The sequence below is a fragment of the Mastigoproctus giganteus genome, chromosome 1 (assembly GCF_048544385.1).
Source record: "Mastigoproctus giganteus isolate SK-2022 chromosome 1, ASM4854438v1, whole genome shotgun sequence".
Lineage (NCBI taxonomy): Eukaryota > Metazoa > Arthropoda > Arachnida > Uropygi > Thelyphonidae > Mastigoproctus > Mastigoproctus giganteus.
The window spans coordinates 134,567,985-134,586,204 of record NC_143575.1 but is presented as its reverse complement, the minus strand read 5'-3'; the positions used below and the strand labels follow the sequence as shown (position 1 = coordinate 134,586,204).

Below are 18,220 nucleotides of genomic sequence, written 5' to 3'. Positions count from 1 at the left end.
ATGAGTCATCTACCACCTAGTACTGCCTGGTAATATAGAGGGGCGGCATTCCTCCATGTGGTGTGGGTGCCACACCTCACCCTTGCTTATGTTGGTTCACACCTGGGTGGTCACCCACCATGTACTTGTGCGTGGAGGTTATACCCATGATTACTAAGAGTCTCACCATCTTGAAGGTGCAAGCAGAGGATTTGGCTGTCACAGACTGTCCGGACTTCGCCGAAATTCGGTCCACTTGACTTGAGTGTCACCCGAATATCAGTTCCATCAGCGTTTTAGACTCCCAGGTAGCAAGTGCAGCTTGTCTGGCATATCTGAGAGAATGTCTGTGACAACCTCAAGGACCAAAATATGAGTGGAAAGGAGAAATGTAATGGCGCTGAATGTTCTTCTAGATCAAACCATCGAACGAGGTATGAAAGTAAGGCAGGCATTGCAAAATGACATTCAATGTTATAACGAGATGTATGCAGATGAAAAGAAAAAAAAAAACTGTGCAAACTAAGCTGATCAGTTATTTTTCAAAATAAAAATACAGTACATAGTTCACTTATATTCTTTTGGTATGTAAAAAAAAAGTAAAGTGCAGCCATTATCAACCCACTGCAGGGTGGAAGCCTCCTCAACAATTCATGCTGAGGGAAATGGACCATAATCTGGCATGCTGGTCCAGTGCGGGTTGGCAGATCGACCGTATTCAGCAGTCAGGGGCTTGAACTCCGGTCTACTCAAAGAGCGTGTGCTACTGCACTTCCGCTCCTGCCCACTCGGGTACGGAGGCCGTTTTGGTATGTACATACTGCAATAAAAATCATTTCTACTGTACTTACTAGTATTTTTCATTTTTATCATTTTAGTTTCTTTTTTTGCAAGAACTTGATGTCCATCAATTTATAGTAAACAAACACCTATATATTTTTGCAACTCAACTCATATAATCAAATTGTCGGAACAAATTACGTTAAAATACATACTAATAATACCTTGATCAGTGCAGTTTCGCATGGTGCGGTATTTTTTTTGGCAGGAATTAATCGCTCAGCTCATGATATTCCTTTACTCCATTTCCTTTAACTTTGACATTAGTATATACAGGGTGTCTCAAAAATATGGGTACAAACGTTTAGGGGAGGTAGGTAACATCTAAAGGAATGTGAATCACATAGGAACCCATAACCAGAAAGTGGCTGGAGACTAGGCACCTACGTGGTGATCTGATTGAGGTGTATTAGGCCTTGAATGAGTTGAGCACGCCGAATTCTGATGGGATCCTTCCACTTGTTCAGATTACGAACCTAAGGGGGCATAAATTCAAATTAAGAAAAGACAGTTGTAGAATAGATGTGCGGAATGCCTTTAGCCAGCGGGTGGTTAATTGCTGGAACAAACTTCCATCTGTCGTTGTGGAAGTTGATAGGTTGAATAAATTTAAGGAAGAACTGGACAGGCATTTGGAGGGAATGGTGTGATTTTTTTTTTTTTTGGCTGATGCCGCATAAGCTCATACACTTGCTTTCTTGCATCACATGCCACTACTACTAATTGTAGCTAATGGTTTGTTTACTTCTTTTGCAACTTCTTCCACTTCCCTAGCTGCCTTGTTTATACAGGGTGTCTTAAAAATATTGGTACAAACATTTAGGGGAGGTAGTTAACATCTAATGGAATGTGAATTGCATAGGAACCCATAACCGGAAAATTCACGTAGTAGCAGAGGCACAAGAAGCAGAAATGACACAAGACAGTAATTAGTGGCAAACATTTATTTGATATAATATTAACAATGGATTACCAGATGGATGCATTTCATGATGTTACAACAGATGCTCAAAGGTTCCACCATGAGACGCGATGCATGCGTGACACTGACGCAGCATGGATTGATGACGGACACGGTCGAACACACCTGGAGTTTCTTTGACAGTAGCAGCAGCAGAGACGAGTCTCGCCACGAGATCCATTCCGTCTCCACAGGCGATTCACACACGATAGATTTGAAGGCCCCCACAGAAAGATTGGCCGTCCACCACGGCCAATCCATCGACGTCCAAAATGCCTGTTCAAATGGTCATGAACACACCTTCCATAATGGGCAGGCGCCCCGTCATGTTGAAACCAAATGTTGCTTCTCACATTTACTGGAACATCGCCAAGTAACCCTGGTAGAACTTGTTCAAGAAAGATCTGATATTTAGCCGAGTTCATGCGGGATGGTAACAGGTATGGGCTGACTAAGCAGTCACCGACCATACCTGCCCACACATTTATTGCAAAGCGATGTTGTGCCGCATGGGGGCGCACACCGTGTGGGTTGTCATGAGCCCACACATCAGCATTGTGCTGATTGAATAAGCCTTCCCGAGTAAAATAAGCCTCATCTGTAACCAAAACATAGGCTAGAAAATTCAAGTCTTGAACACTTTCTTGGAGAAACCACTGTGCAAAAGCCATACGTGCAGGATGATCTTGGAGGAGCAGTAACTGAACCCTTTGGAGATGAAAGGGGTGTAAGGAATTGTCTGCCAGACACGCTTGTACACTGCAACAAGACACTCCTAAGGCAGAGGCATTGGCATGTGTGCTGGTAGTAGGATTATTCTGGACAGCATTCAACACTTTCTTCCATGGCGGGAGTTCGCGTCGAACGTGGTCTGCCCGCACTACTCCTGGTACCTCTAAATAACCCATAATTGCACAAACTTTGATGCACACACGCAAACAAATGGTGGTCCGGTACATGTCTGTCTGGGAAGTGTTCTCCATAAATTCGTTGAGCGGCTAGTCCATTGCCCTCTGCTAATCCATACACTAGGTGCATGTCTGCCAGCTCACAATTCGTATATCGATGCATGCTCTTTCTGCGGCGACTACTGCTTGAATCAGTAAACCAGAAATTTTCCCTCTCGCGAACTAATGAACAGTGCCGTCTACCGACTTATGGTGACGTTTCCGGTTATGGGTTTCTATGCAATTCACATTCCTTTATATGTTACCTATCTCCCCAAACGTTTGTACCAATATTTTTGAGACACCCTGTATTTAGCTTCAGCAGTTTCTTTTCCACTTTCCTCTCACTTATCACAAAATCATTTGGCCACCTCCTCTTACGATTTGATGATATCCCCATTCCTAAAAAATTCCTCGTGTATGAACACAGATACAAAATATCTATTCAGTTTGTCAGCAATCTGAGCAGAATCATCAATAGTTACACGATTCGTATCTAGCAGACCAATATGATTACTTTCCTTCTATTGTTTACATAAGTAAACAATATTTTCAAGGATATTTTCGTTCTTTGCTAGAGATTTCTTATATTCCTTATCTTGACCCATCCCCTTTGTGGCTTGATTAGAGACTGGTGTATACCTAATGTAAGTTTGTGTATCCCTTTTAATTTATATGCTTCTCATGTATGTTTATCCTCTGCTACTAGTCATCAGTTCATCAAACATCCATTTAGGTCTAAGCCTTTAAAAGTATCACCCAGTTGATATAAAAAGCCTTGTATCTTCTACTATTACTTCCCCAAATGCCTCCCACATCGAGTTATCAGTTGGATCCATCAAATAGATTTTAAAAATTGTCTGAGACCATTTTAGTGTAGCACCTTTACAAAAGTAAATGCCCTTCCTTTTTCCCCTGACAGTAGTCATCTTAAGTAAATCCCATATTAATACACTAGGATCACTGTCACACAGTGGTTTTTTGATACGTAGATTCTTTATGCATGAAGTGTTGTTCTTGATAATCAGATTAAGGGTATTGCTTTCTCTTGTTGCATCTCTAACATGCTAGTAAAGGAAATGATCATCCAATAAATCCACAAAATTTTTGCCACTGTGTGATTGATCAACCCAAAAGATCCAGTCGATATCTGGAAAGGTAAAATCCCCCTTTATAAGAAATTATGATTTACTGCTCCACTCTGTCTTAGTTGTTTGTCATACTCAACCTAGTCATTATACCTGTAACACACCTTTACGCTTTTTTCTTTGCACTCAGTCAAGGTCTTTTCATAATCTGCCTTAGCTGCCTCCTTTAATAGTTCTCTAGTTTGTACATGTTTTATGACTGTGTATTCCTGACAATTTATAATCATCCCACATATTTTTTTTTTTCTACCACTAAGATCATCAGTTCATCTGGACATTTGATCTAAATCTTAAACAATGTTTTAATTGGTATACTATGCATAGTGATCTTTCTGATAACTCTGAACATTTCCCGTTTGGCTTTTACATTTTTTAACAGCAGCAGTAAAATGATTGTAGTTATTTATTTATTTTTTTAAAAATCTCACATCGGTTGCAATGGTCACTGCCACCTATTGGTTTCTTTAGCTGGAGATTCTTAATACACAAAGAGTATCTGCTGATAATCAGAGCAAGAGCTTTGATTTTTCATGTTGCCTCTCTGACATTTCACTGTAGAAACAGTCATCCATTAAATGCAGAAAATTTTTGCTACTCTTTGAGTGACCAGCTGAGTTCCATTTCATATCTGGAAAGTTAAAACCCCCTGTGATACAACATTCTGATTTTCTGTTCCATTATATTGGTCAGTATAAGTGTTCATTATACGCATCACATATTAGGGACATTTGGTCCCTAATAGACTCCAACTCTCATGTTTGTTTTTCCACTTTTTATGTTGCACCAATTGATTTAGTATTACACATTGGCAACCTGTGTCTACCAGTTGTACTGTTTTAGTCTATATGCTTCTTAACCAACAACCTCACTCTCCCCTTCCCTCCATCATGTCTGCATCTTTGGTATCAGAGTTTCTATTATACTTATTCTGTTATATCGGCATTTGATAACTTAATCAATACTTCAAACTCATCAAATTTGTTTACTGTACTCCTAGCATTAGTTATGTTAACAAGTAAATGTATGCCTGTTTGTTTTTTTTTTAATAATTCTTGCAGCCCATGTAATTGCTAGTTCCATATTGGTCCCTCATCAGGTGTTGTAATTCCCTCCCCCAACTCTTGCTTTTTATTATCCTTCTTATGCTACTGCATTTCTACCTATAAACTTTGCACACTATCTCAAAGACTAAATTGACTGAGAAGACTTTCATCATAAACTCCCTCCACTCCTGTCATCTCTTGGAAAAATTTCAGACAAGAATTCAGATTCAGCCCTAATTTGTGACTTTTTCTCACCATCACCTCATGCTCGTTATATAAAGCCTCAGAATGCTTATGCTTAATATCATTGGTACTAACATGTACAATATCACTAACTTTTATGCTTGGCAGACATTCCCTGGTCCTATTCCACCTATCCTTATTACATAAAATATTTTCTGCTTCTCTGACAGTAGAGTCACCAAGTATAGCTACCTCCTGTGGAACTAACACATCTAGTTCATTGTTTCTATCCATGCAACTCATGGTTTTCTCTCCATCCATGTAGGTAGGTTCTAAGATTAAATTGGCCTGCTGAGTACTTGATGAGTCCCCTGATTTAATTCCTTCCAGGACGACCACCCTTTTCTTCAATCACTCAAATTCACCCAACATTTCTTCTCTCTCTCAAAAAATACATCTCCTGTGTCATTATGTTCATCTACAGTCAGGACTGCATACCACACAGAATACAGTAAAGTCTGGATTTGTAGGAGAACTGAAACTCCTTTGGTAATTCCTCCCATTTTCTGAACCAAGGTATGCTTACTGTTCTGGGTCATAGGCTGTACTGCTCTAGTTGTAGGAATAATTTAAGTTATTTAAGCAGTATATGTATTAAGTAAAATTTATAAAACACCGCAATATTAATTATATGCCAGTAAACCTACGTAAAAGAAAATATTTAAGAATTATACCTATCCTTCTGTTCCATTCAGAAGCTTTCTACTTCAATAGTAATCCGATATTCACATAGTCAATGACAGATTTTACTTTATACTTTTTTTTGTTTAGCTTATTAAATATTTCTGTAACAACAGAACTAAACAATTCTGCCTAATTAACTTATTTAAAATTATTCCTATATTGCAGAAGCTACAAGTTTCTGCAATATAAATTTACGTTAAGATGCAATAAGAGGAAGCATGGATTCAGACTTAACATTTCAGAGTGCATTGACATTTCACTGATATTAATGCTTATTCAAGTATTGAAATTACTTGCACCAATTTATGAATTTCTGCTCAACTTTTAAGTTACCATTTTTTCAGCTATGCTATTGTTTATTTGGAAGCTTATATGTATGATGTGAAAGTTGAATGAGTACAGTTATTAATTCTTTCTCTTTTTCTGCATAGACCTTTATTACAAGGTTCTCCACTGCATGTCATTTTAGAAGGTATTGAATATATGAATGATGATCCTGCAGATGTGGATATTTTGTATGTGAAAGTAAAGGATTCTGATGGTTTAAACCGGTAAGATTCTTTTTAATAGATTTTTGTAAACTATTTACATTGTATGTCATTCAGGTTCTAATTGAGTTTATTTTAGCATTTTTTAATAATGTTTAGATAATTCTAGACATATTTTCAATTAAAGAAAATTGTTGTCCTTTCTGTTTTTACTGGTCATATATCTTGAATGAACTTTGAAACTTATAATGGAGTTATTGCATGATACATTGTTTGAAAACTTTGCCTTTCTATAAAATGTAAAAAAAATTAAACTACATATTCCTTTGGTGGCTTGAAATAGCCATTTCCCTGTATAAAATTCCATAATGTATCTGAACAGGTTCAGTTTCAGAGACGAAAATTTGGACAGAAAAAATTTTGAGAATGAAAAGGTTGGGACGAAATACACTGAAGAAGAAAAATCAAGATGTTGCCAGGGCTCATTTATAAAAGCCAAGGTAGTATAATTTTTATCTCCCTGGCCTTTCCAGGGCACCCTAATATTAATAGTTTTTTCATATTTCATTCTGCTATTTCATAAAACGGTACAAAAAATATTACAATATTATTTTTTGATTCATGTAAAATTATGTTAGCTAACTCTGGAACCCAAAAAATCCTAATTTGAATGCAATTATGTTTTATATATGAAAATATTCACTATAGGAATGCAGAATTCAAAATACATTTGAAACATATTCTTGCATGACAGCATAAGTCAGGCATTTACAATTAATCATTTTGAAAATGAGTATAATCATTACTATATTTGACACTCAAACCATAGTCATCTCAAATCTATGTAGTACTGTACCTCTATGCTGACTACTTGGCTATGCCTTAGTCAAATTTTTCACTATGTAAAGTTATAAAACTTATAAAATTATATATAAAATAACTGATTACAAATTGACTTATCTGTAAGTAGATTTGTAATCAGTTGCAACTTAAGGAATTGCTTCTATTGGATTTCCAATCTGTTTTACACTTCTATCCAGTATGCCCTTTAGGGTAGACAATGATTTGTATTGCCCGTGGTTCACCACAATTCACGCTTAGTTGTGGTTCACCTTGTTATGGTGTAGAAGGGAAAAGGCGTGAATTCAAATCCTGTCTTGACAGGAGGAACGGTTATCAGCTTTTTTGAAATGTGGCCAAAATAATGTCTAAGGTGAGGAGCACATGGTTTTACCTCCCAGAAATTGGAGAGTTTTTTATTCAGCAGAACAGGCAAACCAACTGAAGAATATATGCTATTCCAGACACCCATAGCTGTAGTTTTTTTGCCATCACTTCTGTTGCAACATGCACCACTTCAGTTGCACTACTTGATTGCAATTTCAAAGGACATTACACTGCTCAATTTTTGTTCCCATTTTCTTAGTTTTGCTAAGAAAAAAAAACACAAGCAGTTCTTTGTTTATTCATCATTCGGATACTGTTTGGTTAAAAAAAAAAAAAAAAAAATCTATTGATTTTGAAGAATTTACATTAGAGCTGTGTTAATATGGAAACCTGGAAGCCACTGCATCTAGACACCAGCTCTCAGGGACTGCAAAATAGTAGATTATTGTGCCCTTATCATAAAGTGAGTAGTAGCATTTTCTTATAGATGCTGTGATGGCTTGATGTGGTCCTGCCTGCAGTGGCAAATTACCATACCACCAGTCCCATCATTATGTGGATGAATGGTGTCAGGGTACCCAATAGTTGTTGAAGAGCAGGGGGAAGTGAATTTCGGAATCTCAAAGGGGTTTGAAAATTGCAATTTTGCCTCTGCAATTTTGCATTTTTCTTTATTTTAAGTGAGATTCTTCAGAAAAAATGTCATGCATTCAGTCCACTTTTGTCATTAAAGCAATATTTCTAATTAATGCACATTCCTTGAATATTAGCATTAGCATTAGAGAGATATGATGCAAGAAAGCAAGCTAATAATCACCCAAAAAAAAAACAAAATACCCTCCCACTTCACCCATCCATTCACTCCAAAAGTTTGTCTAGTTCTGCCTTGAACTTATTTAAGTTGTTGAGCTGCACTACGACGTAAGTTTATTCCAACAATCAACCACCTATTGGCTAAAGGCAAATTTCCGCACATCTGTTCTAGAACTTTCTTTCCTCAAGTGAGTAATCTAAGGAAAAGGAAGAATCCCATCAGCATTGAGCTTGTTCTGACCATTCAAGGCCTTATACACCTCAATCAGACCACCTCGAAGGTGCCTAATCTCCAGACACTCCAATTTGCAGAACTTAAACCTTTGTTGGCAAAAGCAACCCTTTGTTTCATTCACCTATCTCATTGCCCTTCTCTGTACTTGTTACAGCAGTTCTACATCCTTCCTAAAATGAGACTTCCAGACCTGTATGCAGTCAAGATGTGGCCGGATCATTGCCTTATATAAGGGGATAATCACCTCCTTATCCCTGCCAGCAAAATTCCTGTATATCATTGACAAGACACCATGAGCTATTCTTGCAGCCTGCCTGCACTGCTCAGAAAACTTCATATCTGAATTCACAATTACCAGGTCTTTTACATTCTTCACTGCTCTGAGTGTAGTACCACACAGTTGGTAGGTTACTGCTACCCATATGCAGTACTTTACATTTGTCAATGTTAAACTTCAGTTGCCACCTCTCAGCCATTCTTTTCAACTGCTCTAGATCTTGTTGCAGTAGTGTACTGTCATTAACAACCCTGCCAACCTTCGTATTGTCTGCAAACTTGGATATTAACAGTGATATACCTTTGTTAAAGGTATATCAGGGATCATTGATAAAGACAGAAAATAGTAATGGGCGGACTCCATTAATAACATTAGTCCACAAAGAACAGTGTCCATTGATTACTACTCTCTGTCTTCTCCACTCAAATTGCCGTTAATGCTATACTGCTCCAATTTGCATAGTAGTCTTCTAAGTGCAACAGTATCAAAAGCTTTCCTAAAATCCAAGGATATGATATCAAAATTATTTTTTGCATCCAGTTCCTTTGTGACCACATCATAGTATCCAATCAAATTGGTCAGACAATACTTCCCCTTAACAAACTCATGCTGTATCTGAACTATAACTGCATTCTTGTCTGGATGGTCATGCAGTACTTCTTTAACCTGTGATTCCATTATTTTCCCCTTAACAGAAGTTAAACTAACAGGTCTGTAATTACTCGTGTCACCCTTTGATCCCCTTTGTACATTTGGGACATATTTGCACATCTCATTTCCATGGGGACGTCCCCTGAGTCCAAGGAAGCTCTCATAATTATGGCTAAGGGTTTGCTCACTTCCTTTGCTTCCTTTAATATAAATGGATAGATCCCATCCACTCCAAGTGCATTTCTTATGTTGAACTTCAACAATTTTTCCTCCACTTTGCTCTCAGTTATTGCAAAATCATTTAGCCCCCTGCTAGAGTTTGATAAGCTTCTGACCTCCACTTTCCTACAGAATTCCTCGTGTGTTTTGTAGATGCAAAATACTCATTCTCAGCTACCTCAGCAGGATCATCAACAATCAAACCATCGATATCAAGTGGACCAATCTGATGCATACCCTTCTAGAGTTTACTTAAGTAAAGTCTTTTCAGTTCTTTGCTTCCTTTGCCAAAGATTTCTCGTAATCTGCCATCGCTTGCCTAACCTCCTTTGTGATTTGATTACAGACTAGCTTATATCTGCCATATCTTATAGCTACCATTAGTCTTCTGTGTTACCTGATAATTTATGCATATCCCCTGTTTTTTCTTCTCTGTCACAAGTCTGTTAGTTCATCTAATTAAAGAATAAGAAGAAGACATCTTGCTGCTACTCAGACTTGCATTTGTATGTGTGACTTCAGTCTGCAGAACCACTTCCAGTGATGATTTATAAGTTTTAGCAGGAACTATACTCCACACACTGCAGTGTGGTATAGTTTCGCTGTTATATTCATTATAGGATTCTTCTCGTCTGACGACACTCAATCATATTGACCCAAAATGGGTACTAAGTAGTGGATGATCCCATAAACGCCTCATTGCATGTTCAGGACCATTGAATTACAGGTTCTTTCGTGAGGGTGGTTTTCATATTGAAGTATCACTACCACATATTATTTGCTCAATGACAAGTCTACTATGTGATATATCTTATAGGCTACAGAAAGTGTGTCACAGCTATCACACAACATATTTATAAGACTGCACAAATAACCTGTTCTGTTCCTAACAGCTCAGCTGCCTCACTCATCCAACCTCAATCGGATGTGGTTTTTACTTCTTATGAAGTTATCTGAATGTCAAAGTGTACTGAAACATCATTGAAATCCTGGAGATATAAAAGACAGCATAATATGATATGGAGTATTCAAAGGAAATGTTTAAAGCAACAACTGATAATGTATTGATATAATTCCTTCTTACTGTTAATATCACTAGGCAATACATCAAACCTTTTGACAAACATGGAGAAGATTTTGAAAGTAATTTCAATTGCATTTCAAATAAAGCATCCATTTATATATGAACTGTCTTGAAATTTTACTGCTACATGCTGCCATCTCTTATCTGTATTTCCAAAACAACTGGCATGATTTTAATAGATGGCTGCATGAAAATAGCTTTGGAAATTGGATGAGGAAGTCACACCTGATGTCCAATTCTGAAACAAAGTAGTTATACGAGCAAACTTTTACTGGAATTCAGATCCAGAAGTTGTAATCAAACTGAAAAAAATTTTGCTTTCTATGAAGTATTTTCATTTTTCTTTCCCCAATTGTTTTTAAAATTCTGTGTGCCTTTTCAACAATACTTTTCCATGATGGGCAATCCAGTCAAAATAATAAGAAATTAATATTTAAAATGATTTATGTACAATTTATGATTTATAAAACTTCAAAATTTCATAAAGAAACAGAAAGAAGAAAGAAAAAAGAAACATAAACTTCCCAATCAAAAACTCATTATACGGAGTCCAGACACATTTGGAAAACTCACTTCTAATATGATTAACATCTGCGTTTTTGATCTAAATTAAGATCTTGATTATGAAATTGATCTGAATTCTGATTTTTCACTCTTCCCTAATACACCACTCATTCTACTCAGAGTGGTACTTGAAAATTGTTTCATATTCCTTTCTGCAAAATTAGGAATTTTTTCTAATTACAAATTAGCACAATTTAACTATAACCACCCTGCATATCTCTTTCTAACTTTGAAAAAAGAGATTTGATGAAAAAACTTTTTAGTCAAACCAGATGATGATGATGGAAGCAAATATGATTACACATAAATTAGCTATGTAATTATTATAAACTAGGAATAATTATGAGGACAATGGGAATAGTTTTAAAATTAACCATACTGAAATTAAATTATGTTTAAAAAGTCCTTTCTAAGAAAGTTTAAGCAAGGATATGGAATCCTGAATCCTCATTAAAGTTTGTTGTTGAAAGGAAAATGAAGTATAGAGAGGACACATATTTCATGATCTTGCTGAATATTTGTCACATGTCCCCAGTGAGATCATTTATTTAGATGTTATGTGGATATTATCCTTTCTTCTTAATGTTAAATACTCGAGAAATAAAGTGAAGGTGATATATGGAAGTTAACAAGAATTGCACAATACTGAAATTATAACTGTTTTCATTTCCATTTCTTCTCTATGTCTCTAGAGCCTGGAGAGATAGCATTAAAAAACAGGAAAAGCAGAAACAAAACAGAAAAACAGCAAAGACTTCTTTGCTTATGTAAACTCTAGAAGGAGGAGGATGAATCAGACTGGTCCACTTGATATCAGTAGTTTGACCGTTGATGACCCTGCTCCGGTAGCTGACAAACTAAATGAGTATTTTGCATGAGGAATTCTGTAGAGAAGGGGAGGCCAGAAGTTTATCAAACTCTAACAGGGAACTAAATAACTTTGTAATAACTGGGAGGAGGTTGGAGGAGAAATTGTTGAAGTTAAACATAAGAAAGGCACCTGGGGGGTGGATGGGATCAATCGAGTTATATTAAAGGAGGCAGCAAATGAAGTAAGAAAAATGTTAGCCATAATTATGAGAGCATCCTTGGATTCATGGGGAGGTTCCATGGACTGGAGAAGTGCGAGTGTATCCCCAATTAATAAAAGGGTGGATTAAAGGGTGACACAAGTAATTAAAGACCTGTTAGTTGAACTTCTGCTCCAGTGAAAATAATGGAGTCACTGGTTAAAGAATACAGGTTCATATAGACAAGACGGCAGTTATAGTTCAGACACAGTATGGGTTTGTTAAGGGGAAATCTTCTCTGGCCAATTTGATTGGATACTACAATGTGGTCACAAAGGAACTGGATGCAAAAAATAATTTTGATATTATCTACTTGGATTTCAGGAAAGCTTTTGATAATGTTGCACATAAAAGACCTCTGTACAAATTGAAGCGGTGTAGCATTCAGGGCAAGTTGCTGCTATGGACAAAAGGATGGTTGAGTGGGAGGAGACAGAGTGGTAATCAGTGGACACTGCTCTTCATGGATTAATGTTATTAGTGGAATCCCCCAGAGTTTGGTGTTGGATCCAATGTTGTTTTCTATATTTATCAGTGATATTGATGAAGGTATATCAGGCTTAATGTCCAAGTTTGCAGATGGCACAAAGGTTGGCAGGATTGTTAATGAAGGTAATGACAGTTTGCTACCGCAACAGGATCTAGAAAAGTTAAGCACAGTGTTCTCCCTAGAACCCATCAAATGGGCGCACTGCCTGGTGAATTTAATTGACTACCCGGCTAAAATTTAAACGATTGTCGCAGTACTGTATGGTGCTGCTCATGATCTTGATCAACGTTAATTCAAACATACAATGCGAAGTATTACACTACCCCACCAGGCTACTTCATAATGCCACCCAGCTGGAAAAATTTTCTGGGGAGAACACTGAGGCAAATAGGCTGCGAAGTGGCAACTGAAGTTTAACATTGACAAATGGAAAATATTGCATATGAGTAGCAGTAACCCCAGAGTAACATATCAACTGAGTGGTACTACACTCAGGGTAGTGGAGAATGAAAAAGAACTGGGATAATTGTGCAGTTAGATATGAAGTTCTCTAAGCAGTGTAGACAGGCTGCCTGGACAGCCTTTAGTTCTGCAAATTGGGATTTTGTCAATGATACACATGAATTTTGCTAGCAGGGATAAGGAGGTGGTTATCCCTTTGCATAAGCCCATAAGGTCAGGCCCCACCTTCAGTACTGCATACAGGTCTGGAGGCCTCATTTTAGGAAGCATGTAGAGCTGCTGGATTTGAGTACAGAGAAGGGCAACGAGACTGGTGAGAGGAAGAAAAGAGTGCTCTTAGCAAGAAAGGCTTAAGTTCTACAAATGACAGCATCTGGAGACTAGGCACCTGTAAGGTGATCTGATTGAAATGTATAAGGCCTTGAATGGTTTGAGCAGGCTGAATGCTGATAGGAATTTCCTCTTACTCAGATTACTAACCTTCAGGGGCATAAACTCCAATTGAGGAAAGACGGCTGCCGAGCAGATGTGCAGAACTTTGGCTTTAGCCAGTGAGTTGTTGATTGCTGGAACAAACTTCCATCTGTCATTGTGGAAGTTGCCGACCGGGCTAGCTAGGTGGGTAAAGTGCCTGCCTGGCAACTCAAAGGTCGCAGGTTCGAATCCCGCCTCTGGCTTGGATCAGAGTAAAATGCAAAAACTTTGGGAGGTGCATTATGGCCACAGAAGCTGATGCACCAACTAACAAAGAAATTGTGGAAGTTGACAGCGCAAATAAATTCAAGGAAAAACTAGACAAACGTTTAGAGGATATGGATAGGTGAAATGGGAATTTTTTTTTTTTTTTTTTTTGCTGATGCTTATAAGCTTGCTTTCTTGCACCTCATGCCACTACTAATGCTAATTAAGGAATAATAAGAAGGCATCTTGCTACTACTCAGACTTGTATTTTTATGTGCAACTTCAGCCTGCAGAACCACTTCAAATGATGATATATAAGTTTTAGCAGGAAGGGAGCCAACTCACCTAATAGTGGCAAAAAAAGTGTTTGGAACACTCAACTATAAGTTGTGTTAATGGGTTAATGGTGCAAGGGTTGCAGCCGCTGTATTTTGCCTCTTCGTTATCTTACTGGTAGGAACCAATATAGGGAGTTAAAAGTGATCATATAGGTGAATTTGTTTTAAATAACTGTAGAATGCTGTCAAGTTGGCATTGTTTCCTGTGAGGTAATGCAGTGTTAACAGTTTAGTTAATGTCAACAAAGATTTGAAGACTGCATTCCTATCATCATGGTAATGAGGGCAGTCTAAAGGATGTTTTTTTTAAACTTAACAAGGTATATCAGTGTACATACGCTGTGATGATGTGAAGGATCTTCCCTGCAAGCAGAAAGAGATGCAACAGATGGGTAATCCATGTTCTAGCAAGAATAACTTCACATTGATTTTTCTCAAAACTGGAGTTCCACAGTTGTGGTTCATGTTTAAGTGGTAACAGTTTATTGTTCATCTGAGATTGCAATAGCTTTTTACATTGATTACAATATGCTTGCTGGATTAGAGTTTTATAATCTGAATACTGGCTGAGAGGGTTTTTAGCAGCTTCATTTGCATTTTCATTTCCAGAAATTACAGAATTCCATTGGGAAGCTGCATCATGCAGAATCGGCGCCTCCGTAGTCAGGTGGGAAGGAGCAACTGTGCGTAGCACACACTTCTTGATTAGACCGGGGTTCGAGCCCATCACCACCAAATTCGGAGGATGCAGAAAGGTCAGGGAATGACCACCGCATATTCCCCGGAGCAATATGGCCTTAGTTGCTAATGCTCCTAAAAACCAAAACAACAACAACATCATGCAGAATCAACCAAGATCAGATTTGTTTTATAACAGAAGAACCTTTATTGCAACACTTAGAATGATAATTTACATAATAGTAGTCGCAACAGCCCATCATGGCACAGTGGCCAGGGGTTAACAATGTACTACAGAGACATTATTGCCTCAAAAGCCAAAGTACATAAATAAATAATAGAATGATAAATAAGTGAAAAAAATACAGGAAAATGGAGAAATGACTTTAGTATACTACATATATAGAACAATAAGTGAGTGTACAACCATTTGCTTCAAAATACATATTATAAGGATATACATTGAAGTGCATAAATATGTACATAGTTGTTTGGGTTAAGAATATACATTGCTCAAAACTCAAATTGTAATAGTAGGAGCCTTGGCCACCCCACTGAGTATTCCTTTCCTATATTGTCGATCTCAACAGGGTGAGAAGGTGAAGATTTGCATTGTAGTGCAGTCACTGCACTCAGGGAGTCTGTATAGATTATGAATTGTGGTGATTACAGATTACGTTCATAATCTGTATGGATTATGAACTGTGAAAGTAGGAAAGAACTGCCACACTTACAGTCATTTCTGTTTTCAATCCATCCATATATGCATCCTACTGGTAAACGACTTCACCATTTGAAGTTGCTTGATGCTTATATGTCATGGATTGCTTTCCCCATTCACAAAAATAATTATCACAAGATGGTGAATATACAATCCGTGGAAGATGTGGTTTAGAAGTTACTTAGAATATAGTTGGAGAAGGATGTTATGTGGTGGTTTTTCATGGAATCTAGGTTTCTGTAATGACCACTCTTATACCACGGGAATATTAAGATAGTTTATTTGGCTATTAACTAAATCACTATACATTACAGTAAAATTTCGGGAAACTTGCCAGAATAATTTCTTACACATTGCCCCAGCTTCCTGCTTGCCGAATGTCTCAGTTCCAAGTGCACATTCTGGCAAGAGTTGCTGTTAACAGTTTATTTATACATGAGATTTCTAATTAATTGCCCATTAGCAGGATGTCTTGGATCTGGTGATTTTTGGTGAATTGTAGTCTTGAGGTGGACAGACCCAATCCTCATGTTCAGGTGCTCTGTGGGTTGTTGTGCTGCCTATTTCTGGATGAGGTGGGGGAAGGAGGAATTTGAGGTTAGACTGTTCTTCTGGTATTTGGAGTTTTCTTTTTTGTTTTTTTTGGGTCTTTCTTCTTCTTCTGTTACCTTTATAAATTTGGTTGAATTCAACCAATTACAGAAGTGGCCTCAAAAATTTTTATAAAGAATGCTTCCTTAAATTTTCTTTTGTTGTACTTTTGGTCTGTGGAAGGGACTAGAATTATTTCAGGGCTGTGTCGCATTTTTGTATCCTCCCATATTGCATTTTGTTCTTTAATTCTGGAACTAAGTCTTCTGTATGGCCCTCCTGTGTGTATGGACTGAGGACGGGTTCTGGAAAGGTTTCCAAAACATTACCTAATGTATAGTGATTTAGTTAATTGGTAAATAAACTATCTTAGTAATATGTAGTATGAGTGGTCATTATAGAAATCTAGATTTTTTGCAATACATTCCAGTGTTCTATTAGCTCTTGCAGTCTTCTTCCCACAAGGTTTATTTTCTCAGGGCCTATTACTATAGTTCATTTTATTCTTATCTCTATGCTGTGTTGGACTGTTGGGTGGATTTTTTTGAGTCCCAAAAGGATTTCCTCAGTTGCCTTTGTAGAGAACTGTATACTTCTTGGGAACTGGGAACTGTATATTTCGTGATAAAATCTGATTACTTCAGAGAAGATTTGCTCTGGGTCTTCAGTAATGTTTCCTTCTTGGAGCTGAAATGGTGGTTGCTTTGTGATGTCTGCGTTCTAATGAGAAAAAGTATTTGGTTGGAGCATCCGAAAGAGTTATATGGTCGTGTCTTGATCTCAGTAGGGTACCTTTGGCTGTGTGTTCCAAGTGAGTTTGAATGGCCTGCAGTGTTGACTGATGGGCCAGACTATCAGGTGATAGTTGCTTCAGTCTTTGCTCAAGTTGGTAGAGGTTAATACGCTTTTGTTGGCTCTTCTGATGGCTGTAGATTTGTGAGAATGATCTCGGTTGACTTTTAAATCTAGGCCACCATGTGTTCATGGGTTACAATCTGTCTTTGGATTGGGCAAGGTTGGATACCCGATCTTTTAGTTTAGAGATATATTCTCTATCTTGAAGAAGGCTATTGTTGAACATCCAATAAACACCTCCACTTTTGAAGTAATTGGGTGAGAAGGAGAGTTGCAGTTTGACAAAGGAGTGATCTGAGATATAAGATGGGATATGTGTGATGCTTCTGACTACGGGGTGTGTTTTGGGATGTAGTATCTGTCCAATCAGGCTTTGTAAGGGAGTCTTCCTGATGCTGTATTTGCTGATCTCCAGGTGTAGGACTTTTCTTCTGGGTGCTGGTGTCTAAATGCGTCGACCAGTTCATTGTTGTTTACCAAGGCCTGCAGGTTGTTGATTAACATTGTGCAACTCAGTGCATCACGCTCTGTCCATTTCTGGGTCAAGAATGCAGTTGAAATCGCCAGCAAGAATTATGTGTTCCCGATCTATTGCAGAGAGATGGCTCTGTATGAAGTTGGTTATTTGAATAGCAAGTTGGTCCTGCTGTGGCATATAGTTGTTAAAGATATGCAGGGTTCCCTTTTGGGGTGTATCCAAGGTGGCGTAAATTGTGTTGCCAGCGATCTCTGCTATCACCTTCAGTTTACAGGCACACTTACGATGAAGGCTGATGATGGCCAGTCTGCCCATTTTAAAGATGGCCCTGTGTCTTCTTTAATATTTGTTTCTTGCAGGAGGAGTAGGTCGGCATGATGTCGTTCGACCTGGTCAAGGGCCAGTTTATTACACAATGCAGACGAACATCCTCTTGCATTAAGTAACAACATGCTAAATGTCCTCATTATCTACAGTAATAATGGTAAAGGTTTTGCAAATTTTTTGAGAGCG

The 18,220-nt window shown here is 37.8% G+C and overlaps 1 protein-coding gene across 3 annotated transcripts in view; it reads left to right on the top strand.

Moving 5' to 3' along the window:
- Positions 1-18,220, top strand: part of LOC150091151 (activating signal cointegrator 1 complex subunit 1) — a 256,296-nt gene that overhangs the window by 186,617 nt on the left and 51,459 nt on the right. For all 3 annotated transcript variants that reach the window (XM_090382261.1, XM_090382253.1, XM_090382271.1), the window contains one exon: positions 6,277-6,396. In XM_090382261.1, the coding sequence (XP_090238387.1) occupies positions 6,277-6,396 (120 nt within the window). The remainder of the gene's footprint in view (positions 1-6,276; positions 6,397-18,220) is intronic.